We start from the raw sequence: 27,245 nt of genomic DNA, 5'->3' as shown, positions 1-27,245 counted from the left end.
TCTTTCCGTCCCCAATGCCGAACTACCGTCCTCCGCTGTGAGTCTTCAGCCGTCGTCCGCGCCAACCGCTGAGAAAGAAATTGGCCGTTGACGTATGACCATTCGAAGCTACGCGCCCCGGAGAGTTTCGTAGTACGGAGGAGCAGCTTTGGGAGAAGAGAAGGGAAAAAAGCCGTCACACCAGGTGCTGCGGCGACCTGAGAGGCCTCGCTCTCCGAATCCCTTGACGCTGCGTCAAGAAAGACAAAAGCCGCCTTTTGCCGCCCGCATCCTGCTCCGTCTTCTCCTCCACAGTCGACGAGCTGACCCTCCTCACTTGGGCAGGGGGCACGATGCTCAGACCGCCGGGATTTCGACCCTGGGCAGGTACTGTGCTCTCAGCGGCACTGCCACTCCGCTTGAGAAGATTGAGCATGGCCTTGAAGCCGAGCTCGAGCTTGCGTGCGTTGATCAGAGCGACAATGACAATTAAGAGCGTGACGGCGGCAACGGCGAGGGCACCGACAATGGGAAGCCACTGCGGCATGCCGTCGCTCATGCTGAAGATGGAGATGGCGAAGCCGAGCGGCAAGAAGAAGGCAGTGATGTAGGTAAAGAGGCGGATGTCCTCGGCGCCGCGCAGGTTGAGGTCGTCGCGGACGCGGTCCAGCCGGTCCGTCAGCGACTGCCCAAACGACCGGATGCGCGCCCGGCACCGCTCGAGCTCCTGCACCCGCCGCCCGTTCGACACTTCCAACTTGGTCACTGCCGACCGGTACTTGCGCTCGTCGTTGCGCGTCCACCGCGGCCTCTCCGGCCCTCTGTCCTCCTCGCGCTGCTGCCAGCTCGAAATCTTCTCGAGGTTCTCGCTCAGGTCTTCTTCCAGCACCTGCAGAATGCGCTCTAGCATCGCCCATTCTTCCCGGAACGACAGGTACGCATCGCTGTCGATCCTGAACAAGGAGATTGAGTCTGTGAGGGCGTCTGACAGCGTGTCAGAGCGCGCCTTCAAGACCGCGGCATCGTCGCCTCTGCGTACCCCGAGATCCTGCTGCACCTTCGCTTTCGCCGCTTCCAGCAGCTCGTTCGCGCTTTGCGTCATATCGCTCACCATGTGGTCGAACAGGAGCAGCTCGAGCACCTTGCGCTGCCGCCACAGAGGCTTGTCCCGATCTGCTTTGGGCAGCCGCTTGTCGAAAATGATCTCCTGTAAGCGCGTCTCGAGATCCTTCTCATTCAACGAGTCATCCCCTGGCCTCCGTTCCAGGAAGTGACATGTCCAATATCTGTCGAAAAAGTCGCCGTCAAAGCGGAATCCCACAGCCGCGCGGTCGATCTTTTTGTCCTTGCCGGGGAACCCGTCGACTTCCAGGGGCGACATCCTTTCATCCGCTTCTCCTTTACTGCGGGGCCTGTCTACAAGCTGGTAGTATGACAGGTGGAACTCAGTCTCCCATATGTTCAGCACCGACGCGACATCGTCCAAGAGGTACTTCTCGGCCTTGCAATGTCTGTCGAAGAAGGACGACAAATTCGGTTTCTCGCCACTGGGTGCGGCCAAGCAACAGAGTATGGTGGATCCTTCGTCAACACGGGGCAGCCAAATTAGCTGCTTCTTCGCCGTGTCTGCGGTCCTGACCCTGTCGAGCGCTTCCCTCAACTGCGAAGTGCGCAGCATGCGGATATTACGCCCAGGCCCTTCGAGATCATGATGATGGTGACCGCGCCGATACTGCTCCGACTGCATCTGGTGCATGAAGCCGCATCTCGCCACATCCAACACGGTACCCCTGACGCCCTCTTCAACGAAGAATCTCCCATCACGCTCGTGGCAGCTCCGCACAGCCTCCCACGTCTCACTTCCAAGCTCACACAGCCACCGTGCCACGCTATATCTGAACCTGTCCTCGGCGCGGATCTCGTCCCACAGGTCGCTATCAGGAGAAACTGAGCGCAGGAGGTCATAGAGGTTGAAGTTCTGGTTGATTTCAAAGGGCTGAAAGCGGTGCAGTTGTGGGTCGAACTCAAGAAAGGCCGGATAGTTGTACAACCATTCGTCTGCAGGCTCGATGATGCTTCGGTGGTCGAAGAGGTCGTTGAAGGGCACCGTTTTCTTCATGACCAGGCCATGCCTCCTACCACCACTAAAGGCGGCGGCGTTGTGGCCAATCATATCCTCCGGTTCTGGTATTGTTTCAAATACGTACGGCTCGATGCGGGTGCTGATGATGGTCTTTTTGGCGGGTTGACTAAACGTTTGCGTCCGGCTCTTCCCGTACTCCAACAGCACGTACGGAATCTCGAAAGCGGCGTGCCAGTAAAAGTCCCAGGTGCGCTTCTCCTGGACCATGTCTGGCTCTTTGGTCACCTCGTCGAGTTGGCCTGCGAACAGCCCGCTGGGTGAGGAGCTCCGAAGCAGAACCGCCGCTGCCACATCGCACATGTTCTCCGCCGACCGCTGGTTGTTGATCGCGTGCCCCTTTTTGCCCATAACGACGGCCAGTGCGTATCGCAGCGGGTTGTCCCATCCAGCGTCCTGGTTCTCCTCATGGTGGCGCTGAGACTCGATCGTACGCTCCCACGTTACGATCTGGGTTTGCCCGCTCGAAGTCTCCGCCGTCGCCACCTCGAAAAAGGCCGAGTTCATATCGTGGAATAGAGCTGTGTCGCGAGAAAAGAAGAGGAAGCGGCTCTCACCAGCTGAGCGCGACACAGCAAGCATTCGTTGGTTCATGAAGACTGGGTTATCCGTGGTGAATCTTCGAAGGATGTGGCGCTGCGCCTCTGCAGAGGAGAAGTCTCTCGAAGGGCCCTGGTCTTTCTCATCTTCCTTCTCTTTCTCATCTCGCCGCCCTGAAGCTCTTCGAGTAGTCCTCTTCCTTTTCGCCTTGACGGTCTGCGGCTTCAGTTGCGTGCCGAGGCCTAGATCTTCGATACATCTCAAAGCCTTCCAAATCCAGACATGGTCGTCCAGGCGATACTCACCAGTGAAGGCGCTGGTTGGTCGAGCGAACGCGAAACACTTCCTTCGGTCCAGCTCGTCCAGCATGTCAATCCATGGGCCAGTGCAATTGCGCACATGTTCGCGGAAAGTGTCATCCTCGAATGTCCTCGCGAACTCAGCCACCTTGATGATCTGGAAAGGTGTGTCCGTTAGCAGTTTTGCGCCCAACTTCGAAGCAGCAGATGACGCCGTCGATGCCGAGATGAGCTTTCCGGTGGCCCAGTAGTGCGTTTCGAAGCAGCCACGCTCTCCCTTTTCGGACCTTTCGAATACCCATTTCAAGTGTCCTTTGCAGGTGACTCGTATACGCTCCATCACTTCAACAAAGTACTTTCGTGACTCGAAGGAAGCCCCATCAGGCTGGCCAATAGTAAGTTTCAGTTTCTCGTAGACTGACAGCAAGAACGAGAAGGCATAAAAGCTCGCTGCTGTGAAGATACGATGGCCTGAGAAATCTCCGCACGTGAGGGCGACGGCGGGACAGTCACCAAACGGCACCACCCTCTCCTCATCGTGCACCGGAATACTGCACACGGAGAGGACGTGCTCCAAGTTTCTCCTCAAGACGAAATTCTCGTGCTCGCTCGACGAGAGTGAAAGATGCCCGAACGGCGTTGCACAGAAATGCTCGTCAACAGTCCACAGGTCCGATGCAGGGACCAGAGACGATCTCCACACGCCGTTGCTGTGCGTTGCTTTCGAAGTGATCTGCAAGCGGTAAGCCAAGGTGATCTCCACCCGGCCCGATCTGATGAACTCCGCTTCGGCTTCGTTCCTGTTGACGATCTTGTACCACTTGTTCTCCACTTCTTCGATCCGCTGCGGCACTCCGTTAACGAAGAGCGCTAGGATCAAGCCGGTGGACTCTGACGATCTCTCACGATCATCACCGCCTAGTTGCTCTACTCCTGGAAAGAGACTAGCCGTAGAGCCTTCGGCTCTCGGGGATGGAACGCTACAGTGCTCGAGCACAAGGCTGTATCCATGCGGGCCGAGTGATGTCGAATACTGCTCAGCAGCGCCCTGAGCTTCAGCACCACCGCCGGGGCTGTCCGCTGCTGTGAAGTCTAGCTGCCGGATCAGCACGTCCGTGTCGATCATGACGTTTGGAACCACCACCACGTGCTCGTCTATCCTCCTCCCAGCCTTTCTCTCAAAGACATGCTGCTGGAACACCGTCCCATCGCGGATGAAATATTGCACCGAAAGCGTAAAGGGAGGCTCGTCATCGCGATCGTTGTTCTCGCCCTCGTCATCGTCACAAAACGTGAACCTCGGCCAGCGATCCCGCACAAACTCCACGCGTGGCTTGCGGCCGTCGAGCGCCCGCACGACGTCTGACTCGTCTTCCATGTACAGGCCACACAGCGTGGCGGAAGGGTTGGTCGCGAGGTCCGCCAACGCCTGTGCGCGCTCCTGGACCAGCGACGGCTCGGGAGTGCCTGGGAGGTCGAGGCAGAGGAAGCCGGAGCGGCCGGCATGGTGGCCCAGGTAGCGGGACAGCTGGACGAGGTTTCCGTGGACATTGACAGTCGCTGTTGTGCCGTTGCCGTCACCGAAAGAGGTGTAGGCGTCTGTGTGGTGCTGTTGCTGTTGCTGCTGGTGATGTCCCGAGGTGGTACTGGGGTCCGTGGCTTTGGGGGTGGAAATCCTTTCTGATTTGGGATATGGGTATCCGAGTGGTTGATGCTCCGGCGGGCCTGAACTCGGACTGTCAGCTGATGGATGAAGCTAAGACTGTGAGGGTCGTTACACACCGAACAAGTAAGTCTTGAATTCCTCACTGCCCTCATCGGGGAGCGCATCGAATGTGGCAGCATGTACTGAGCGTCGATCTTCGCCCGATGACATGGAGCGAAGGCGTGGGGAATGGCCGGAACTCATAGAAAGAGATGGAGACGACATCCGCGGAGAGCTTGGGCTGCTGATTGTGGCCCCTGGCGGGAGAGCCGCAACCATCGATATGCTAGGGAACATCATGTCCGCTCTGGCCGGGTATCACTCAACCTCTTACCGGACCACAAGCGTACGAGATGGCCTCCGTTTGATCCCAGGTTCGACCTAGATTTCCAGGGGCCTTTTTATGGATGATGGGAAGGCTGAGAGAAGGCTGCCCGAATTCTACGCAATATTGCGCAGAGCCGCATCCCCCATGACTTGCGGATACCCTCGGCATCTCTTAAGCTGAGAGGGCTGTCTGGTGGATCTTTTGCTGCAAGACGGGAAAGAAAGCAGTATTTCCAGGCGAAAGGTCGGCCATGCCCCGCTCGATCAACGTGTTCACCGTAAGATCGAATCTGAAACAGCAGCCTAAGAGATCAACCAAGCACCGGCGTCGATCTTCTGACTCTTTTTATCATAAAGAGATGCAAAGGCCATACCAATGGAGGTAACTGCCCACGCAAACTTTGCCTTCGACTTGACCGGTTCCGCCGAGGCACCGGATGCTTCCACTCGACGAATGACGGCCTCTCCTTTCTCGGGTCATGCAAGAACAGGTGTCAGCTCCGCCGGGCTATCGACGAAAGGGAAAGCTGATACTTCGCAGACATGTCGTGATTCGACGAACGGGAAAAGATCTGGAACCGGTGATCTTCAACGGCTAGCCCGAGAGCGATGACACGTCCCTCGACCACCCCACTGTTTTTTCTTTCCCCACCGTTTGCGCTGGCCCCCCCAAAAATCTTTGTCGACATCGACACGAGTCGAGGCTTCGGAAGGAAAACACAAACTCTACCTTTCGAAATGCGGATATTTCTCCAAGCACTGTGCCATAAAGGATCGGGGTGACGACCTGGTCGGATAGATGAGTCCAGGGAAAAGCCCGAATGTGTCGACACAGCGTCGAGACACGAACGGATAACATCTCTGAGCCAAGTCCGTAATGTTCCTGGAAGCGCAGCAGATAAGGCCCGGGCCGTCCGCTGCGGCACGGTACGATGCGAGAAGAAGAGATAGCCGCATGCAACGTGGATGGGGAAAAGGGCACCCCGGTCCGTTTTTAAAATGGAGACGCACCCTGGCCATCTTCCAAGGGCTGCCTGCAGCAGAGGCCAGCGAACACACAAGAGATACGGGAAAGCCCGCCAGCTGGTCGGAAAAGAACTGGCGAACTGGCATCCATGAAGCGGGGCTTATGCTTAAGCATCAAGCACGCCATGGACGCTTATTCAAGGTATGTGTGATGGTCGCAGGGAGCAAAACGGTGTTGCCTTTGAACTCATAACTTATTTTATACATTTGTCTTGGGGTCCGCTTCCGACCGAAAGGTTGCTCCGAGTTCCCACTAAACCCTCAAGTATGTACAGAGAAATCGCCCGAGTGTGTTCAGGAGGGGGTATGTACTGAAAGAAAGCCAGAAACGAAAATTAATGGAACCAACAGGAAAGCAGTCCTCCGGCAGGCTCGAAAGAGGCAGGCCATCAACTCGACACGGCAGCACAGCACAACGGATCGCCTAGAGCGCGCCGATGGCAGCAATGCCAGCCCTAGCCTTGCCGCTGCTGTCGACGAGCAGGTTGTCGGCGCAGCTGGAGCCGAGGGCGCCGTTGCCGATCCAAGCGGGCTCCCAGTAGTACAGGCCGACACCGCCAGAGACGGCCTTGACGATGGCGCCGACGTCCTTGATCCAGGTGGCCTGGCCGGCGGCGGACTTGGGGATGTAGTCGGTGTCGGAGGGGAAGGTGTAGGCGGGGCTGGGGCAGCTGGCGGGCCAGTTGGTCTCGGCGACGACGAGCTGCTTGCCGGCGTATTTTGCGGCGAGCTGCTGCAGCGAGTACTTGAGCGAGCCGAGGTAGGCGTCCTCGTTGTAGAAGGGGTAGTAGGAGACGCCCATCATGTCGAAGTCGGTCGTCAGCAGCGGGCCCTGGCCCAGGATCTCGCCGTACCACCACGTCTGCGTGCCGGAGTCCCATCCGTTGTCGAGGTGGATCATGATCTTGGGCGTGGGGGAGAGGTTGCTGTCCTTGATGCCCCACGCGGCCGAGTGCAGCAGCGAGGCGATGTTGTAGTAGGACGAGGTGCCGCCGAGCGGCCACAGCAAGCCCGCCCGGATCTCGTTGCCGATGGACATGATGTCGGGCGTGATGCCCGCGCTGGCGTACGAGTTGGCCACGGACTTGGTGTACTCGTAGACCTGGTTGGTCAGGGTGCCGATGGTGGAGTCGTCCCAGGCATCGGGCGTGGTCTGGAGAAAAGGGAAACAAAGTCAGTTGGATGCAGGGGATTGCGGAAATTGGAACTTACCTGGTGCGAGGGGTCGGCCCAGGTGTCGGAGAGGTGGAGGTCAAGGTAGACGCCCATGCCGGCGGCGACGACGCGCTTGGACAACTCGAGGTTGTAGTCCAGGTCGTAGTTGCCATCGGACGGGTTGACCCAGACCCGCTGGCGCACCGAGTTGACGCCCGAGTCGGCGAGGATCTTTTCCAGCGCGGCCGTCGAGCCGGACGTGGTCTTGTAGGTTTGGCCGTTGTCCTCGAGCATCAACAGGGACGAGATGTCGACACCCTTGTAGGCGATGCTGTCTCCGAGCACCGCTGCGGGTGCAAGGAGCAGCGAGAAGGCTGCGGCTGCGGAGAGGCTGAACATGCTGGGAACGAACGAATGGATGGATGAAACAAAGAGCGAGGAAAGCAGAGATCAGCGCCAGTTATTATACAGCACATGGAGCAGCACCGGCGAGACGGCGCAGGCTGCGCGGATAGCCGACATCGCACTAGATTTGCCAAAGGGCTGTTTCAACTTTCTCCACCAATTGCCCTTCAAACCGGCCGTCATGTGGGAGTGTTTCAAGAGCGCTACAGGCGATGGGCTGCATTACCCAAAATACCCGGCCGCGTCCGTCGGCGCACCGAGCCGTATGCAGAGTAGGGCTGGGCTTAGCATCTCGTTCGGGCCGGGTGTCGACGCGAGGCCTGTCTCAGGCCTCGCTTGCGCTCCCGATCGGGTAACCCCTGAGTCGGCGCCGAGCTCGCTTCCGCTTTGTTTGGACGTCGTTCGGGAAGCATTGATGCCTCGCTAACAGCCTTGATCGAACTGCCGTCTCGGCCCTCGACTTGCGCGGACATCTGCCGACCAACGAAGGATGCATGAATCCGGCTTATTGCTGCTTCCTTCTAAGCTTTCATCTGTGCGACATATGGCGCATTGGTTGCCTACGGCCGGGACCCGATTGGTGGCATCGCCTATACACACTTCTGGGATCTTGCTCCAGCAACCTCGTCAACCCATAATCCTTGCATCTTCGAAAGGCGCGCGTCGGTGAGGTCATCAATTTACATCTACACAGCACGCTATCATAATTCGTGATTCGTAAGCCCAGACTCACCAGGGGTATCAAAGAAGACTTCACCCCCACCTGCATCTTCCCACGGCTCGACAAAAGCTCAGGTTTCCTCCGCACTCACAATTTTCGTCGCACCGGTCTTGCCAGCCTCCGAAGCCGTGTCGACAACAATCCCCAGCTCGGCGGCAATGTCGAACAGCCTCGCCTTCTCCTCGCGCGCCTGGGCATCGCCAAACACAACGTCCATGTCCTCCAAGCTTCTGCCGCGCGTCTCGGGAACGCAGAAGAAGGTGAAGGCCAGGGCGAGGAGGCAGAAGGCGGCGAAGAAGAGGTAGGTGCCGTAGCCGATGGTGTCCAACATTCCCGGCGTGACGAGGCCGACGACGAAGTTGCACATCCACGTGGCGCTAGTAGTAACAGACATGGCCTTAGCACGGTTGCCCAGCGGGAAGATCTCCGCCGGCAGCACCCAGCCGATGGGCGCGAACGAATATGAGAAGTTGACGTCGTAGATGTAGACGAAGGCGATGCCCGTCCACCCTGCTGCCTTGTGCGCCGCGAGCGCGTCGCCGTAGCCGCCGACGATGCCGCCGACGACGACGAGCGAGACGCACGTGCCGAGCGCGCCGCTCATGAGCAGCGGGCGCCGGCCGAGCTTGTCGATGAGGAACAGCGCGGGGAGCGTCGAGAGGGTGTTGACGACGCCGTATACGCCCGTCGCGAGGAGGGACGTCGTTTTGCCCGACAGCCCCAGCTGCGCGAAGATGGTTGGGGCGTAGTATATGATCGCGTTTGCGCCCATCAGCTGCTGGAAGAACATGACGCCGCAGCCGACGGCGAGGCGCTTGAACGACGGCCAGCTGGAGACGAGCGAGGCGTATTGCGCCAGGTACAGGGCGATGCCGGTTTTGCCGGGATACTTGTCCCGCGCGTACGACTCCTCGAAGAGGACCTCGGCCTTGATGGCCAGGTATTCGCGGCACAGGGAGTCCGAGTCGATGTGGGCTCGGCGGATCCTGGCGAGTGCGGACAGAGCCTTGTCCTCGTCTTTGCGCATGAGGTGGTACCGAGGTGATTCGGGATAGAACAGCATTCCCAGGCCGAGGATCACGGCCGGCACGATCTGCAGTGCCAGAGGGAGCCTCCACGATGCTTCGCTTTGGCCGGTGCAGCCGCTTGGGCCGACGTCCGCGAGCGGATCGAATTCTGGCTCGGAGGCGGAGCCGGCGGTGTAGGCAATACCCGGAGCACACCTCGTGCCACCGATATACTGAGTGCCGTATTCTAGCCAGTAGCTAATCAAGATTCCCAGAGTAATACTCACTACAGCAGTCAGCAAGTGTCAAATGCATGGCGGGTGGTTGCTGCTTACATTGTTGCAAAACGACCAGTGTGCCGCGAATCGCCGGGGTCGAGACCTCGGACATGTACATTGGCACGATCATGGTGAGCATTCCGACGGCGAATCCCGCAATCGCGCGACCTGCATCAATGAGCTTCGAGTCCTTTCCGCTATTCTCGAAACCAACGTACCTGCAAAAAGCATGGCGATGGAGTCGGCGCCGGCTTGGAGGGCAGAGCCGAGGGTGAAGATGACAACGGCAACGAGCATCGATCCTTTCCGACCAACGCGATCCGCGACCGGACCGTTGACCAGCGACCCGAGCCAGGCGAACAGCAGCAGCGTCGACACGAACCAGCCCTTGAAGTTGCTGTCCAAGTAAATCCTCGGGAACTTGGCGGCGAAAGACTCCATGGTCAGCACGCCCGAGACTACGCCCTGGTCATACCCGAAGAGAAAGCCTCCCAAGGACGCGAACTCGAAACAAAGGTCAGTCCACGCTGGTATCGGCCTGTGCATGACGCTTACCGATGCCAACCCCAGGATATACGGGTTCTCGCGCAGTTGGCGCAGAACGCCTTTGTTGGACGCGGCGTAGAGCTCGCCGCCAGCATCTTGGTCCGCCATCGTATTCAATGAATCGTGTGTCAGCCGGTGCAGGGTGACGGAAGAATTGCAGCAGCCAGGTTTTCCCGCGCAGGATGCGGCGAAGCTGGGTTTTGTACCGCTCGCGCGAGATCTGCTCCGAGTGTGGGGAGAGATGTTCACCACTCCCCCATTCCCGTGACCATGTGCCTGCGGGGAATGTCGCTGGTGTTGTGGGGCGTGGGGCCCCGGGTGGGATGCTCCAGCCATCGCCGGCCAATCGCGTGCCTGCCCCAGCTGACCCGGTCACATCACACTTCGGCGCACCAGTGAATACGGCCGTTGCTGCCGGCTTCGCACCCCAGTTGCTCGTGATCGTTCGGCTTGGTCGCCGGTGAAAGCCCCGGAGCGGGAATGACCTGCATTCTGAAGGTCTCAACGTATAAGCTGTGTGAATGACATCCGGGACTTACCAAGCACCAAAATGAACTTGCATCGCTCCTACATGAGTAACACCTTCTTCCTCAAAATGCCATAGTCTTTGGCATTTCGTGACCGGCAACTTACATGGCAGTCGCCTACCATCTTCTTCCTCTTTTCCCCACCAGGTCTAACTTCTACCACGTCTCAGATAGTCACTAGAAAATAAATCACAAGACAACAAAAGCACAACCATCTTCTATACCCCAAGACTCACCGCCAACAATCCTTTCTGTCCCTCTATTTTCCCCCTTCTCACCTCGGCAACGCCCCCTCCCTCCCCTCCTTCTCCCCCTCCCCCGTCTCCACCACCCCCAACACCTCCCGCACCACCCACCCCTCCACCGCCGCCGCCCACCCAGCCACCCACCTGCCAACCGCCCTCTCAAACACGCCCGCCACCGCCCACGCAACCGCCCACGCCGCCGCGCTCCCGCACCCCGCGCCGACCGCCCACGTCCACCACTCGACCCTCGCCCTCGCCCTCTCCCCCTTCACAAACGCCCCCGTCGTCGCCAACGACGACGACGACGATTCCAACCCGACAGCCCGCCACACCCGCCCCGCGACCCCGTACCCGACGACGTGCAGGACGGGCCCGTGCACCACGTACAGCGCGTAGCTGCGGCGCGCGGTCGCCGTCGCGAGGCGGGTGGAGGCGAAGGGCGCGCGGAGCGGCGGGGCGGCGAGCAGGGCGGCGAGCAGGAGGATGGCGCCGAGGCCGTGGAGGAAGCGCTTGGGGTCGGTGATTGTGGGGGGCACGAGGCTGATCAGGTGGGCGTAGCCGTGGGGGGTGTGGCGGATGCGGAGGTTGGGGGTGGAGAGGAGGTAGAGGGCGGGGAGGAGGAGTGCGAAGACGGCGACGATGGTGGTGGTGGCGGTGTTGCTGCTCCTGCGGTGGTGGTGGTGGGGGACGAAGCGGCAGCACATTTCGACGTCGGCGAGCAGAGCGCCCGAGAGGAAGAGCGCGCATTCCCAGCGGTCGAGGCGGCAGGAGAGGACGGCTGCGGCGAGGATGCAGGTCATGCGGATGGCGGGGCGCCGGCAGCGGGAGAGGGCGAGGAGGGTGGCGGCGACGGCGAGGGTGGAGCGCAGCTCGAAGGGGAGGTACCAGAGGTGCGGGTCGTAGGGGTTGTAGTACGGCAGCACGAAGCCGTCGTTGAAGTAGCTGAAGATGCGGCTGAGGCCGACGGTGGCGCCGACCCAGCGGCTGAGCTCGGCGGCGAGCGTGGGCTCGGGCGGTGGGTGCTTGTCCGGGTAGTTGAAGAGGCGTGGGTTCATGATGAAGTGACGCGGGTACTCCCACATGCCGAATTGCAGCGTGAGCATGGATATGGACGTCATGATGATTGCCGGCACGTACAGTCGCATCGCCTTGCGGAAGACGAAGCCGGCAAGATGGATGTGCAGGTTTTTCGACTCGTGCGAGCGGACCCGGCGGAGCGGCTTCAACGCCATCACGTAGCCGCCAACCACGAAGAAGACGGGCACCATGGCGTGGCCGGCATGGATAAGCCGAATGAATGGTAGCTGAAGGAAGTGCTGGTTTTTCGGGCCATCGCCGTAGCCGTATTCGACGAGGTTGGAATAGGCCCACAGTGTGTGGAATGAGAAGACGATTAGGGAAGCAATGCCGCGGAGACCGTCTAGGTAAGCGGTAGGCTGAGGCTTGTCCTTTTCATACATGTCTAAGTAGCTTCAAGCGAATCGGATGTTGGTGATGATTGAGGGTCATTGGGTGGGCGATTGGATGGGTGAAGACCCGTTGACAGATGCCATTGCGTTCATCGGGTCATGACGACGGTTGATTTCTCTGCGATGTTGTTAGGAAAAGGTCGAGGGGCAGCAACAAAAGGTGTCGTGCTAGCGGCAATTAATAAGTCGCGTCGATCCACGTGGATCAGGCCCTCTGCGTGGCGTCACGGATAAAAAGCGTAGCTTTGACCGAAACAGCAGGAGCTAGGTAAGCACCCGCAGCTCTGGCTGAAGAATGCAAAATCGCAAAGTAGCTTCACCGCACCGCCACATAATCCCTGATTCTTCCCCTAACCCTACCCTATTTAGACCGCTATAGAAACCCAGATAAAGATGCGAATGCGACACGGCGGGTAAGTCGGTTGTGTTCCCAGGACTGTCATGAGCACGCCAGGTCTCTATGAGTAACTTATCTCATGGACGTTCTTCGGCGGTGAATGTCAGAGTTCGGAGGCTTTGAGATGTCACACCTGAAAGGCTTTTTGGTACCCCAACAGCAGCGGAATGACGTATTGGAAAAAGCGATCTTCTAGCACGTTGAACAAGCTCAGCCCCTTCCTCATGACACGTAAGTAACACACACCGTGGCTGCCTAGTACGCACATTCCGGTCGCAGCAACAAGGCTTAAACGGACTTGAAAAATAGAGCGAATAGGTAAGAAATACAGATTCTTCTGTCTGTATGGTATTCGAAGCCTTCTTCTCAGTGCCACGCGATTGCCACCAGCAAATGCATGCCGCAACACCTGCGCTGTGTTTGACCCAACCCAAAAGCTCTGGGAGATATGTAGCCGCAGAAACGCCGCCTGATGAAAGCCAACGTACGAAGTAGAGAAAAGGAATGCAAATGCAATGACTAGAGAAAAAGAACTCCGGATGCGAACACCAGTTCCTCCTTTTCCTGTAACCCAATGTACCTTATCAATCTGAAGCCAACGGTAGGTGCAAGTCAAGCCCCCAAAAACGCCTCCGAGTAATACATGCCAGCTCTAGTGGCCGGCCTGGCTGCCGGTCTCACTCTCAAAATCGCTGCCGACATCGGTCCAGCTGTTGGGCGTGCGGGTTCCAATGTCGGAGAAGCTCTCTTCACTGAAGCGGTCTTCGTCATCATACGCAGCATTGTTGTTGTTGAACGGGTTGACGTGGGCGTCGCCTTCTCCGGCAACGGACGTGCTGTTCTGCAGAGTAGAGAGAACCGCGATGTCATCGGCCCCGCGACCCACGAGCGACGCGTCAGTCGAGAAGTTGTCCTCGGTAGGCGTCAAAGTACCAGTGCTTTCGAGCATGTCATCGTCATCCATATCCGCGTCGTTGCCGGCATCTACCGCAGGCCCTGACCTGGTAGAGTAGAACGAGGCTGTGGCGTCCTCGGCCTCGGCCGGCGGAGCAAGCTGCGACTGCTGGAACGGAGCGGAGAAAGGTTCGGAGAGATCGACCAGTTGGGGCGCCGAGTCTGCTTCGACGGTGGCGGTACTCTCGCGAGACGGGGTGGTGAAGTCGCGGGGCACGGGCGCTTCCTCGTCGTCGTCTCCATCGACCGAGTTCTCCTCAACGCCGATCAGGTCACGGTCGAACAGAACAGAGCCCTCGTCCGCAAAGGGGTCGGCGTAGGAAGACCCGCTCGCAAATCCACGAGCACCGGAGCCGCGGTTCCTCAAGCCTTGTCCTGCGCCACTGTCTACGGCGGTGGCGGCGGCGGCGGGCTTCTCGTTCAGCGTGGCGCCCGATACTGACTCGCGGAGCACGCCATGCTCGTTGACCAAGTCGTCGAAGCTCTGGCCTCGCGGCCTGTTGTGTTTCTCGTCGTATTCATCTCCGATGCGAGCGAGCTCGTCCAAGTCGACAGCTACGCCTTCTTCCCGGGCTCGTCGTACGAGCTCGTTCCTGTTGCGTCGGATGATGGATTCGCGGCGTCTGCGCTGCTCGTCGGCTTCGCGGGCGTTCCGGTTGCGGGCGACGGGCGGGTTGATCTCGTCACCGAGGCTATGCAAGGCGATGGCGATTTTACGACGTCTGGCGTCGATCCACTGCTGGACCTGCGGGTTCTGGTAGACAGCGACGCCGGCGGCTATGATGAGCGACGCCGCGAGAAGGGCGCCTGGTAGGGCACGGTTAGGGAACGGCATGGTTGAGGAGGAACGGAGAGAATGGAGGAGAAGAGTGCTGGAGCGCAGGAGAGAGCGTGGAAGGGGATCAGGCGGTGGATCAGGCTTGCGCACAGAAGGTGTTGCCTGAGGGTGGCGGCGCCGATCTTACCTTTGGCTAGTGGAGCTGGCATGGTGGGGTGGCGGTGACTGTGCGATACGGGGAAGCTCCCGAAGGCTGATGTTTCAGAGAAAAGAGGCCAGGCGCCGGGTAAAGAGAAGAAGAAGCCAGGTCAGGCCTCTAGTCGGAAGTCGAAGGAGGCGCTGTGCCGTCACCGTTCCCGGACGGGGAACAGCTTGGTTATCGGTTGCGCTCGAGCCGCCGCGCACCGCCACAGCGAAGGATGCCCACTGCGGGGAACTCCCGGGCCTGCTTGGCGCGCTAGAGCCCGCGCCGCGTCACAAAAAGACCCGAGCCTTGTGCCTTGCTATCTACATCTGGGCAGTTGGAGCAACTATCCAGACATAGATGCGAACTTGACAGTTGCGCAGACACGTCCAGACAGAGTACTCGACTGCTCTCGTAAGTCTGATGCAATATCCCTGTCTGTAAGAGAAATGCAGGTTCAACCCTTGCCCGACGCAGGAACTCCGAAACATGTACATTTCGCTATTTGGCGCTACATTTTGGATAGCTAAAAAGGAAAAACGACCCATCTCATCATTTACAGTTGCTCGTTGACAAAAAGACCAGCCATACCCATGCCCGTTCCGATACACATGCTCGTCAGGAGAATCTTCTTCTTTTGCCGCCGGCACTCGCTAAGCCCGGTGACGATCTGTCTCGCGCCTGTGCAGCCTAGCGGGTGGCCGAGGGCGATGGCGCCGCCTCTGATGTTCAGCTTCTCATGCGGGATCTTCAGCGTATCCTTGCAGTAGACCGCCATGGAGGCGAACGCCTCGTTGATCTCGACAATGTCGACATCGTCGAGGGTGATGTTCAGCTGGGTCAGCAGCTTGGGGATGGCGATGGACGGGCCAATGCCCATAATGCGGGGTGCAAGGCCTGCAACCGTGGCGGCGACGTATTTGCCGAGGATGGGTTGGCCAAGCTGCTCGGCCCTGGACCGCTTCATCAGCAGCACCGCGGCGGCACCATCGGTGACTTGGCTGGAGTTGCCAGCGTGGCTGCGGTCGCCGTGGGGCAAAAAGGCTGGCTTGATCTTCTGGAGCGACTCGAAGGTGGTACCGTAGCGGGGGCCCTCATCCTTGGTGAGCGTGACCTTCTTCTCTTCGCCCGTGTTCGGGTCCTTGATGGTGACGCTGATTGGAGCAATTTCGTCATCGAACCATCCAGCCTTCTGCGCGACCTCGGCCCTCCGGTAGGACTCGGCAGCAAAGCGGTCCTGCTCCTCACGGGAGATATTAAAGTCCTTGCCGACATTTTCCGACGTTTGGCCCATGGGCTGCATGCAATCGGAAGCCTCCTGGTTCTTCAGCACCTCGCCCCAGAAGGGCCGCTCGAGGCGGTCACCGCCCATTGTCATCGACTCAACACCCATACCGACGCCAACCTCGATGTTGCCGGCGGAAATCTGGTTGGCAATGTCTTGCACGGCCTTCAATCCGGAGCTGCAGAAGCGGTTGACAGAGGAGCCGGCCGTGGTGTTGGGGAAGCCAGCAGCGAGCATGGCAGCGCGGATGTAGTAGGCAGCCTTGGCATCGCTGACCTGCGGGGTTGAAGGTTAGCAACGGCAGCGAATGGGAGAGGGCGTTCGAGCGGTACATTTCCCACGCAGATGTCCTCGACCAGAGCAGGGTCCAGGTTCGACTTGGCGATGACCTGCTCGAGGATCTTGAGCATGATGCCCTCCAGGGGCGTGTCCTTCAGGCCACCCTTCTTGCCCTTGGTCAGGGGGGTGCGGATTGCGAGGGTGATAACCACATCGTCAGGGTTCTTCTGAGTGCTGCGGAGGGCGAATCAGCAATTGCGGGGAAAGTTGGGAGCGCAGCAGACGTACATGTGGGCGATGCCGCTCTTGGCGGGCGAGATGTGCGAGACGATGGACTTGAGTCTTTCGGTGGCCATGGTGAAGAGTGATGGGGTCCTTGGGGTCCTTGGGGGAGAAGGCGCGGAGAAAGCGGAGACGAAGGAGCAGCTTTAACGGGGCGGGATGGTGGTTCCTGGGGCAGCAGCTGGGCCGAGGCTGTGTCGATCGACCTCGGGGCTGCCGGCAGTTTGAAGACTTGCCGGTGCTGTCGTGCAACCCTCGCCAGTTCCCGCCCAGCCCCGCCACAGCTGCGAGCCTGCAGCCACCAGCACCATTGTCGAGATGCACGCAGTCAAGGACCGGGCACGAAGGTGGCAGCTGTTGCACTGCGTCGGTGTTGTGTCCTGGCCGGGCGCATGTGCTTAGGGCCCACTGCGGGCAACGGTGCGCCACCGACTCCGGCACCAACCGACAACGCTCTCGCCCACATTGGTCGACCCCCGCCGAGTGTCTGGGGAAGTAGTAGACAGAGTTGGCAATCCGACGGTTTAGCTTCAAGACAGATGTTGCACTGTTGTCCGTGCATCTAGCTTTTTCTCCCTCCCGGCTGCCCTGCATTTCCTCAACACCTCTCTCTGGATTCTCCGCAAACGGTCACGATGTCTCACATCCTTAGAATATCGGCTTGTGGTCCACCTGTTGCTGCCATGACTCGACTCTCGCGATCTGTAAGACGCGTCTCTACGACTAGACTACGGATACGGAGTCTTGAGGCCGAAGGAGACGCGGGGACGGAATCTCCGGGTGCGCTTGGGGTTCATGGTTAGCGGCGTAAGAAGCGCGGGAAGCTCAGCATCCAATTTGCCAACGGCTGGTCGGTGTTGAGGAAATCGGCTATAGCGGCTGTGGGAGCAGGTGCGGCTCGCTCTCGGCCTTTTCGCGCTGTGGCTGAAGACGCGAGAGCGCGACTGCCACGGCTTTACCCTCAATCTTGCCTTCTCCTGCTCGGACATAACGTCATTCCCGCTCGCACTGCCCGCCACAAGCCCTGATGCCCACATCCTATATACCCACCCTACAAATCCGCCAGTCATGTCGGCCCAGAACAGCCACCACTCCCCCTCCCTGAAGCTGCTTGCAAACACACAACATGCCGCAGCTCGAGCACGCCGACGTCGGTAGGGAAGACGACAGGCCCACGCCTTCGTCAACCCCCAGCTCCTCCCCGGCCAGCATCAGCCCCACTAGGGACATCCCCATCCCCGGCGTCTCGGCCGAATTGGAGAAAGCAGAGACTATCCACCCCGTCAACAGTCGTCAACCCTCCGTTTCCCGCACTCAATCACGTGCTCATTCCGTCCTTTCCAGAGTCCGCTCAAGACGACCCGTTGCACCCTTCTCCCACGCTCTCTCCCACGCCAAAACCGGCCCAGACGTCCTTGTTGATTTCGATGGCGAGGATGATCCTTACAGACCACTCAACTGGGAAAACCGGAAGAAGGTCATTACCACGGTTTTGTACGGCTTCACCACAATGGGTGCCACCTTTGCCAGCAGCGTCTACAGTGCCGGTACGGAGCAGGTTGCCCAGGAGTTTCATGTCGGTAAAACCGTGAGCACACTTGGCACTTCACTGCTACTCTTCGGCTTCGGCCTCGGTCCGCTGTTGTGGGCCCCGCTGAGTGAAGTCTATGGCCGCAAACCCGCTGTTTTGATCCCCTACTTCATTTCTGCCATCTTCGCCTTCGGCACAGCAACGGCCAAGGATATACAGACAGTCATGATCACGCGTTTCTTCGCCGGTCTCTTCGCCAGCGCCCCGGTTACAAATACCGGAGGCGTTCTCGGAGACATTTGGACACCGAAGCAGCGGGGTGTCGCAATTGTAGGCTACGCCATGGCTGTTGTTGGTGGCCCGACATTGGGACCAATCGTTGGCGGTGCAGTGGTGCAAACGAGTTATCTTGGTTGGAGATGGACAGAATATGTAAGTTTGTTTGCTCTTCCTTACCGGCCACGCTTTTTGCTGATCATCTGATAGCTCACTGGCATCCTTCAAATGTTTATTCTCACTCTCGATGTCATCTTCCTTGACGAGTCCTATCCACCGAAGCTGCTTGTGTACAAAGCACGTCGCCTTAGACATGAGACTGGAAACTGGGCCCTGCACGCTAAACACGAAGAGTGGGATGTCAGCCTCAAAGAGCTTGGCCGCAAATATCTCATCAAGCCGTTCCAACTACTATTCACCCCTATTTGCTTCCTGGTTGCACTTTATGCATCTTTTGTCTATGGGATCCTCTACGCGCAGCTTGCCGCATTCCCCGTCGTCTTCCAAGAAGACCGCGGCTGGAACCAAGTCGTTGGCGCCCTCCCTTTCCTCGCCCTACTCGTCGGCATCCTCTTCGGTGCCTGCGCCAACGTGCTGAACCAAAAGTACTACTTCCGCAAACTGCAACAAAACAAGGGCAAGCCCGTGCCAGAAGCGCGGCTCCCGCCGATGATGTTCGGCTCCGTCTTCTTCGCCGGTGGCCTCTTCGTCTTCGCGTGGACAGGCGACGCCAAGCACGTGCACTGGATCGCTCCCATCATCGGCGCGACGCTGGTCGGCGTCGGCTTTTTCACCATCTTCCAGGCTGCCCTCAACTACCTCATCGACACGTTCCGCCACTCCGCCGCCTCGGCCATCGCTGCAAATACCTTCTTGCGCAGCGTCTTCGCCGGCTCGTTCCCGCTCTTCATCACACCCATGCTGCACAACCTCGGCGTCGGATGGGGCATTAGTATCTTTGGCTTCTTCGCTGTCGCGTTGATACCGATTCCGTATTTGTTCTTCGTTTTCGGGAAAAGGATAAGGGCTAGGGGAAAGTTTTCGAGAGCCTCGACATTATAAGCTATGGAACGTATTTGACCTCCAGAAGGTGGAGAGGAGGTTGTGCGTTCATGTATAGACACAGAAATACTACTAAAAATTCTAGGAAAATTATATCTAGAGAAAGTGCTCTTACATGCGATATTACCTGAAGGAAACTCCTAACCCAATCTGATAGTTCGGATTTCCATTCAGGCTTCAACACTGCAATGAATGGAGCAAAGCGAACGACAATCTTCTGGAAAAAAATATCTTCTTTTGCACGAGCATCAATAATGCTTTCACTCGAATTGTACAATGACCACACTGTCCCGTAGTCGGAAGAGCCCCTACGTCACAATCATTCTAAAGGAAATCCGCAAGCGATATCGGGCGCCGATCTTACCCCCCTAGTGCCAGTGTGCAATACCGGTTGACTTTGGCCTTAGAAATTATTCGTTGTGGTACCACGAGCAGGTACCAGAGCCACAAGTCTGCAAACTCGACCGAGCTGGTTGGCCGTCTACCATGGAAACCGTTGCCCCGAGGCGAGTCAACTACCCATTGAAACTCAGCTATCGCCTACACTCTTACTTCTCATCAGCAAAGCACACATTTCCCCAACATGGCCTTCTTTGCTCACATGTACTATCGACGCCGCGAATATTCCGAAGAGGATCGACAGCAACTTCTCCGCTTTGATGGACAACTACTAGCGCAACAGCAAGAGCAATTTATTCCAAGACGATGGCGTTGTGCATTTGGCCAGCTAAAGCCCCATTATTACCCTGGACTACGACCAAAAAAAAATAAACCGTACACACTCAATGCATGCAGGGCAACAAAAGGCTCAACTCCTTGAATGCTGTCGAGGTCGGCTCGTTTGATATTCGACAAAGCTCTAAGCTTACGTTCATTTTCTAATGTTGCACTATGCATTCGTGTCGATATAGACGCTTCAATACCTCTTTACTGTTAATACAAGCTCTCATCTACGCTCCTCCATGCAGAACTTCGCGGTACTGCTGTTCCCTTATCAGTCTGAATTTCTTTCTCATCATAGTTGAGTATCGTCAGAGATTGAAACCTTCGTATCTACGAAGCAATGGACCAAGAAAAGAAAAAAGAAAAGGGCAAAAGGCCAGCCATCACATCCCCTCTCTCCGTCTCCACCCGTCCACCATTACGCCGCCACCGCCTCCCTCGCAGAAGAAGAAGAAGAAGAAGAAGAAGAAGCAGCAGCAGCAGCGGCATCAAACACCAACCTCCCCTCAAACCACGTCTCCTTGACCCCCGCATCCGCCACCTCCTCCGCCCTCCACCCCTCCAGCCCCTCCACGACCACAAAATCCGCGCTCAACCCCTCCTCCAACCGCCCACACGTCCCGTCCGCGTAGCAGCTCCACGCCGCGCCCGCCGTCTGCGCCGCCACGACCGTCGCCAGGCCGAGCCTCCACTCTTCGTTGACGACGGCCGCGTACTCCCTCTCGCGCGCGCTGCGCCGCGTCGTCGCCGTGTACCAGCCGCCCCAGACCGCGTGCGGGGCGGTGGGGGCGTCGCTGCCGAGGGCGAGGGCGGCGCCGTGGCGCAGGAAGTCGGCGTAGGCGAAGGCGCGACCGCAGCGATGGGATCCACCGCCATCCAGCAGGGCGGGCCAGGCGCGCAGGATGGCCGGGTCGGCGTGGCCGGGCTGGATGGACGCGGTGATGCCGAGGGCGCCGAGGCGCGCGGCGTCGCGGGCGGACGCGAGCTCGAGGTGCTCGATGCGCGGGCGGCGGAGGGGTTGGGAACTGGTGGTCGCGGCCTCTTCTAGGGCGTCGATGGCGGTGGTGATGGCCGCGTCGCCGATGGCGTGCAGCGCGATTTGCAGGCCGTGCGAGGCGGCGGCGCGGACGACGGGCTGGAGCTGCGCGTCGGACCAGATGGGGGCGCAGTTGGTGCCGTTGGAGGAGTAGGGCTCGGAGAGGGCGGCGGTGCAGGCGTCGATGACGCCGTCCTGTGGGGGGTTAGTGGTGGTTGAGAGGTGGGAGAGAAGGAGGGGGTTTCGTACGCAGATGACCTTGATGCCGGCGATGCGGAAGGAGGGCGAGGTCTCGAGGTTGAACTGGGCGTGCAACTCGGCGGCGCGGTCGACCTGCGCAACGTTCTCGGCCTCAGTGTCCTTTGGGCTGATCAGCCAGTGCGCGGCTACGCGGACGGGCGGCGGCGGCAGGGCGTTCGCGCGTCGTCGGCGCATCAGCTCTTGCAGCGCTCCCCACGCCGTCTCGTCCATGGCCATCTCCACCACGCCCGTGTGGCCCGCCGCGCTGTACGCTGCGAAGGCAGCCTCCAGCCGCTCCACGCGCTCGTCCATGGTCGCCACGCGCGCCACGTACGGCCACACCAGGTTGATGTTGGCGGCCTCGCTCAGCAGACCCGTCGGCTTGCCCTTCTCGTCCCTGGAAATGGTGCCGCCGGGGACCTCGGGCGAGTTCTCGTCGATGGCCATGGCCGCGAGGGCGGAGCTGCTGCACCACGTCGAGTGCAGGTCCTTGGCGTTGATGAAGATGGGCCGCGGGTCGAGGTCGTCCAGCAGCGCGGCCGTGGGGGGAGCGTCGCCCGTCATCGAATGCATCCATCCGCAGCAGAAGATTTGCGACGCGCCCGGGTTGGCCGCCGCCCACGCGCGGATGGCGCTGCGGATGTCGTCGAGGCTCTCGCAGCCTCCGAGCTCCACGGCCGTCAGCGCCTGGCCCATCAGCATCAGGTGCATATGCCCGTCCACGAAGCCCGGCACCACTACGCGGCCTCCGACGTCGCGCGTGCTCGCGCCTGCGGCTAGAGCATTCTGGACTGCCGCGCTTGAGGCTGGCCCAACGAAGGAGATCTTGTCGCCATGCGTGATCATGCACTCGGCGAAAGATGGCTTCTCTGGTTGCTTGGGGCCGCCAGACGCCGTGAAGAAGCGGCCGTTTTGGAAGACAGTGGTGGTCGTCATGTGGGACGGGCCGATAAAGTCGTGGCTGCTGTTACTGCAACTTGTAAGCCTTGCAGTGGTATACAGGGGGAAACAAAGGCGGTGGGATTGTGCTTTACATCCTTGAGAGCAGAGCGGGGTTTCGTCCGGTTTTATAGCATCATGTACAAGGGCGTGGAGTGAAGTGGAGCGCCGCCATGTGGGTTGCGAAGTCGGATGGACCTTCCAAGGAAAGGCTAGCCTGTTTTGTGCATCTCCACTGCCAAGGAGCCCTCTTTACCCGGGCCGGCGAATGTAGCTTGTCAAACTCGATGGACCGGGACATCGACGAGATATCAGTAAAACGACGGGTGACTTCGGGTCAAGCAGAAAGGTGCCGTGCTCGCTTAATCGCCAACAGTAGTCTAAGCAGGCAGGCTGTGTATCGAATATCGTTCAAAGAATTATTTATTACCTAGGAAATCAGTAGCATCGTGGCTGAATCGAAAATCAAGAACGGCAGGTATCAGGAATGATTGCGAAACCAGCCGCAAGAAAGGGAATAGCAATCCGACCCCCTCCGTCCGTCCCCAAGTGTCATGTCCTTCTCAATGACTCCCCCAACACTCATGCGTCACTCAACTTGCCGTTCCTCAGGTGTAGATACTCTCCGTGTATGCGTTCACCTGCAGCCCCTTTTCGGCCATCTCGGCGTCCTTTAGGAAATCAAGAGGCATCCAAACCAGATGACCCTTGATTTCGTCAAGTGTCTTCTTGATATCACCAGTCCGGCGGTGAAGGTCAAAGATGTGGCCTTGCTTGTGCGCTGCGTCAGGGTTGTTTGGGTCTATCGGTGGCAGGAACTTGGAGTAGTCGTCAAAGGTTTTGACTGTTTACTGTCAGTTAGTGGCCAAACACAAGTGGAGAAGAGTGCACTTACTATTATCATCAGGGTCCGCGTGGAAGAGGTCTCGGAAGATTTCCGTATTGTGGGATGCTCTTCCGCACCACATGTCCCAGACCTCGTCGCCGAGAGGATCAGCCACAAACTCATAACTCGGGTCATCATCCTGGATGTCGTTGGGGCAATCGCCCGGAGGCTGCGCATTAGGATCGTTGGAGGCATCCGAGTCCTGCGCCTTCAGGAGACCCAGATGCTCACGCCACAGCATACGGCGAAGCGTGGCCGCATGCCGCCCAGCCTGATAGGGTTGGCCATTCATCGTCGACTCAATCTTTTCCGTGTCCTCCATGACAATACTAAGCTCCGAGTCGTGGTAACCAAGCTGGGAGCGGTCATTGATGTTCGAACTACCACAGATGGCAATCCTGTCGTCAGCGATCAAGAGCTTTCCGTGGATGTACAATTCCTCCTGAACGAAATTGTTCTTCTCCGAGTCTGGATCCTCGGGGTCCCATGGTTCCTCGGACACACTCTTTCCATCCTTCATAGCAGCAGCCGCAAGCGAATCGGCGCTGAGAATATTCTCATGGCCATCTTTCATCAAGCCAACATTTTCTCTCTCTGCCTCGAAGCGTCGTCGGCGCTCCGCGATCTCCTTTCTGTCCTTTTCATCGTCGGAATCAGAGTCGAAGCCGCCCTCACTACTGGAGTCGCCTTTGGCTCCGTGTATACCGGTGGCCATGATCTCGTCGGCCTGCGCGCGCTGAACATCCTGGTATTTCACTCCAGACTGCTCTTCTTGCCTCTTCATTGCAGGGGTAGTATTGAGACGGTCAAAAGAGCGGAGGTTGAAAACAAAAATGTACTGGCTGGGGTCAAAGCCTGCTTTCTTGATCTGGCCCATGATCGAATGCTCTCCACGGTTGATCGATTTGAACTGGTAGTCCATGATCGCCCGAGTTCCGGTAGCTGCATCGCTACGGAGGTCTCCAGCAAAACCGGGGATGGCAGGGATGACGATGATGACTCTGAATTTCCTGCCTTCTTGACCGGCCCTGACGCAGGCATCGACGATTGCCTTTCCAATCTGATTGTGGATTGGCGCCTGCTCTTCTCCGGTGGCGGTGACTGGAAATGTCAGAAGGAGATAAACTGATAGCAATCATTGGTACTCACTGAAAAACTGGTTCTCAATGTATACGAAATGCTCCGCATTCCGGATGGTCTCGCAGTATGCGTTCTGGATGCTGTGTTCCACCAAGATTCCGCTGCTCCAATCGCCACTGCTCCTGACGATCTGCGCGTGCACGGTGCCTTGGGTGCCGTCCAGCGGCTTCGTGCTGAGAGGGCTGAGTGGATGGTGGATGTACTCCCCGACAGGAAACTTGGGACGCTGCACAGCGATCAGGTCCTCGTCCTCGCCCTCTCTGCCCTCGACGGTAAGCCAGTCAAAGCGCTTATCCCGCTTATATTTGTCACGTTTGACGAAATTCCACCGCAGTATGAAGTGCTCGGCAATGTCGTAGACGCAGGGTCCTATGACGCCCATGGCTACGTCGTGCCAAGGCATGCGGCCATAGTCGGCCTTGGAGAGCTCGTTCGACTTCCAATCATCGACGGACTGGAAATCCATGATGCGGTTGTTGTTGAAGTCCTGACCGGGAAAGATTTCGTGCTGAACGCCAGAAGGGTGCACATCCGCCATCTGGTGCTGCTTGTTGTCCCAACGACCAAAGCAAAGATCCAGGCCACCGATGAAGGCAAGGTTGTAGTCGATGACGATGAATTTCTCGTGGTGAGCCCAGTAGAAAGTCATGTCGCCGAGGTTCTCGAACATGTTGTGGTCAGGATGGCGCATGACGTGGATATTGCCATGGCCGGGAGAGCCTGGGGGACACAGGCTCCGCAGAGCGTGCTTGGTGTGGGCGCTGTTGCAGGTGAGGGCCTGGTTGACTTCCTTGTACACGACGATATAGATCTGGACACCGGCCTCGGCGCGACGCTTCAGCACTTGGTCGAGGCGCCATTCCTGATTATAGTAGGGCGGGCGGCGCAGGAACAGCTCCGGGGACAGCCACCAGTCCTCGATGTAGATGGTCTCCTTTGCGCGCTCCAGCGCCACGGAAACAGCCCAGAAATAGTCGCGGCCGTCGACATACCACTTGATCAGGTTGCCGTCGTGCTCCGGGGCAAAGCTCTGGAAACGATGGCTCTCGCCAATCTTGGTGCGCTTCTCGTCGGTGACCTTCTCGTGCTCCTCATCGTGACGGTGGTTGGGGTTGATGAGGTTGCCGACCTTGCCGAGCTTGTGCTTGAGGTGTGTGGCCTCAACCTTCAGGTCGTACAGGTGCGTGTTCTTGAGCTTCTCGCGCAGGCCGGGGAACGGGTGCCTCAGGTGGCCCTTGAGGCCCTGGGGATTGTGCGACTCCTCGTCGTGCTTCGCGGCGTCTTTCTCGGCCTGCGCGGGGCCTGCATCCAGTGCAGGGGAAGTCATGGTGCTGAGGGCAGGGAGGGAGGTGGGAGACGCGAGCGAGCGGGGTGCGGAGGCAATTGGCGACGGAGGCAGGCAGGATTTATGGCAGAAGAGGCTCCTGGCTACGCTCGTGCCGGCAGCCGTCTTCGCGTTGCAAAAGCTGACGGGATCCCTGCTCAGTGCCCTGCCTTGCACGCTGCGTTCCTGCTTGATCCGCGACGGGCCCGCTGCGCGCGTCTTATCACCTGCCCCTCTGTTTGGCGCGTCGCGGGGCTGGGCGATCCAACAAGCTCGGGTGATGTCATGCTGCATTGGCGCGCCTCTATTTCCATCTACCACTGCTCCGCCCTGGGGTATCACGCTATTTCTATGTGTCGCACATGCCGACGCCTCCCACGTCGCGACTCGCATTCAGCTGAAGTGGTCGCCGTGGTCGCCCTCTCCAAGCTTTTTGCCAACCCGCCCCGTGCGGAGCTTCCAGCGCCGCCGCTGCTCCTTCTCCTCAGCCTCCCGCTCCAGCCTCTTGGCTTTCTTCCGCTCATACACCGCTCGAACGGTGCGCATCGTCTGGTCCTTGCCCTCCTCAAAGTTCGCCCGTGCCAATGCTACCACCTTATCAATGTCCTCTGGGGTGTACACAAAGTTCCAGGTCGACATGAAGTCTGACTCGCGCGGATCCACTCCCTCGACCTTTGGATTCGCCAGGAAGGGGAAGTAGATGACCGCGATGCCTGCGTCCGGCCTCATGAGCTCCCAATCCTCCTGCACTTGCTTGGCCGTAGCTGGCGATGGCTCTTCCGGTTCTTCCTCAGACACTCTTTGCCCTGTCGTGCCGATCCAAACGTTACAGTAGCCAAGGTCATCGTGCTTCTTGGGTGCGTTCTTCTCATCATCCAAAAGCTGCTTCTCTTGAGCCTCGGCGAGTTTCTCTGCCGCCTGCTCTTCTGACCCGGCCTGCGCTGCCTTCAGCTCCTCCCCGATCTGCTCTTTGCTCTCGTCTCCAGGCGGCCAACCAGCCCCGACGGGCCAGCCGACAATCCCTCGCTGCTTGCTATAGCCTTCCGCGACTTTGAGCCAGTTGTCAGTCCTGACGTCGGCCGAAGCGTCGAAGGCTATGAGAATGTCCACATCGCGACCGGGGCGGAGAAGCGGGTAGAGAGGTAGGTTATTGCTCATGCCAGCATCCATCAATTGCAGGTTCGATGCCGTGAACATACTCTCCGGGCATGATTGAGGAAGCAGTTCGCGCAATCCAAGGACGTAGTTTGGGATGACTGCAGGGTCAATTGGATGCATCTTGACCAGGTCGTGGTCGCGCTCCATGATCATCTGGTCGATCCCCATAAAACCAGCCAGTCCTTGCATTGCTGGCCTAATTTCCTTGTAATAATGCGAAAGCGTTGCACAGAACGCACTGCCCCAGATCCCTAGTAAAAGTGGAACACGGAGCTCTGGGAGAGCAAGGCCGTTATCTCTCCAAAGGGCTTTGCCGTCCTTGAATTCGCGTCCGATCGCCCAGGTGGGGATACCCGCCGCAAGCTCTTCGCACCACATTTCATAGGGTGTGAATCTGTTGTA

General features: G+C 58.7%; 10 protein-coding genes across 10 annotated transcripts; 1 reads left to right on the top strand and 9 right to left on the bottom strand.

Moving 5' to 3' along the window:
* Positions 1–175: 175 nt before the first annotated feature.
* Positions 176–4,834, bottom strand: SLS55_000813 (uncharacterized protein; the record flags this gene model as incomplete). Its single annotated transcript, XM_066772321.1, has 2 exons — positions 176–4,638; positions 4,741–4,834. The coding sequence occupies 2 exons, from the start codon at positions 4,832–4,834 to the stop codon at positions 176–178; spliced, it is 4,557 nt and encodes a 1,518-aa protein (XP_066637600.1).
* A 1,606-nt stretch (positions 4,835–6,440) lies between these two features.
* Positions 6,441–7,570, bottom strand: GAL1_1 (galactokinase; the record flags this gene model as incomplete). The annotated part of the gene is made up of 2 exons (XM_066772320.1): positions 6,441–7,169; positions 7,229–7,570. 2 exons carry the CDS (start codon positions 7,568–7,570, stop codon positions 6,441–6,443), a joined length of 1,071 nt encoding a protein of 356 aa, XP_066637599.1.
* Positions 7,571–8,367: 797 nt separating this feature from the next.
* Positions 8,368–10,023, bottom strand: SLS55_000811 (uncharacterized protein; the record flags this gene model as incomplete). The annotated part of the gene is made up of 3 exons (XM_066772319.1): positions 8,368–9,590; positions 9,640–9,750; positions 9,801–10,023. 3 exons carry the CDS (start codon positions 10,021–10,023, stop codon positions 8,368–8,370), a joined length of 1,557 nt encoding a protein of 518 aa, XP_066637598.1.
* Positions 10,024–10,929: 906 nt separating this feature from the next.
* On the bottom strand, positions 10,930–12,360 carry SLS55_000810 (uncharacterized protein; the record flags this gene model as incomplete). Its single annotated transcript, XM_066772318.1, has 1 exon — positions 10,930–12,360. One exon carries the CDS (start codon positions 12,358–12,360, stop codon positions 10,930–10,932), a length of 1,431 nt encoding a protein of 476 aa, XP_066637597.1.
* Positions 12,361–13,418: 1,058 nt separating this feature from the next.
* On the bottom strand, positions 13,419–14,555 carry SLS55_000809 (uncharacterized protein; the record flags this gene model as incomplete). The annotated part of the gene is made up of 1 exon (XM_066772317.1): positions 13,419–14,555. The coding sequence occupies one exon, from the start codon at positions 14,553–14,555 to the stop codon at positions 13,419–13,421; it is 1,137 nt and encodes a 378-aa protein (XP_066637596.1).
* A 683-nt stretch (positions 14,556–15,238) lies between these two features.
* SLS55_000808 (uncharacterized protein) lies at positions 15,239–16,602 on the bottom strand (the record flags this gene model as incomplete). Its single annotated transcript, XM_066772316.1, has 3 exons — positions 15,239–16,243; positions 16,300–16,480; positions 16,535–16,602. 3 exons carry the CDS (start codon positions 16,600–16,602, stop codon positions 15,239–15,241), a joined length of 1,254 nt encoding a protein of 417 aa, XP_066637595.1.
* A 1,052-nt stretch (positions 16,603–17,654) lies between these two features.
* SLS55_000807 (uncharacterized protein) lies at positions 17,655–19,397 on the top strand (the record flags this gene model as incomplete). The annotated part of the gene is made up of 3 exons (XM_066772315.1): positions 17,655–17,817; positions 17,938–18,491; positions 18,546–19,397. 3 exons carry the CDS (start codon positions 17,655–17,657, stop codon positions 19,395–19,397), a joined length of 1,569 nt encoding a protein of 522 aa, XP_066637594.1.
* A 1,141-nt stretch (positions 19,398–20,538) lies between these two features.
* On the bottom strand, positions 20,539–22,332 carry SLS55_000806 (uncharacterized protein; the record flags this gene model as incomplete). Its single annotated transcript, XM_066772314.1, has 1 exon — positions 20,539–22,332. The coding sequence occupies one exon, from the start codon at positions 22,330–22,332 to the stop codon at positions 20,539–20,541; it is 1,794 nt and encodes a 597-aa protein (XP_066637593.1).
* Positions 22,333–22,943: 611 nt separating this feature from the next.
* SLS55_000805 (uncharacterized protein) lies at positions 22,944–25,688 on the bottom strand (the record flags this gene model as incomplete). The annotated part of the gene is made up of 3 exons (XM_066772313.1): positions 22,944–23,179; positions 23,231–24,322; positions 24,371–25,688. The coding sequence occupies 3 exons, from the start codon at positions 25,686–25,688 to the stop codon at positions 22,944–22,946; spliced, it is 2,646 nt and encodes an 881-aa protein (XP_066637592.1).
* Positions 25,689–26,078: 390 nt separating this feature from the next.
* Positions 26,079–27,221, bottom strand: SLS55_000804 (uncharacterized protein; the record flags this gene model as incomplete). Its single annotated transcript, XM_066772312.1, has 1 exon — positions 26,079–27,221. One exon carries the CDS (start codon positions 27,219–27,221, stop codon positions 26,079–26,081), a length of 1,143 nt encoding a protein of 380 aa, XP_066637591.1.
* Between the last annotated feature and the right edge of the window lie 24 nt (positions 27,222–27,245).

The sequence above is a fragment of the Diplodia seriata genome, assembly GCF_021436955.1.
Source record: "Diplodia seriata strain FDS-637 chromosome Unknown scaffold_1, whole genome shotgun sequence".
In the NCBI taxonomy this organism is placed as follows: Eukaryota; Fungi; Ascomycota; class Dothideomycetes; order Botryosphaeriales; family Botryosphaeriaceae; genus Diplodia; species Diplodia seriata.
The sequence above is the reverse complement of the archived record's forward strand: the minus strand, read 5'-3'. Positions and strand labels throughout refer to the sequence as shown.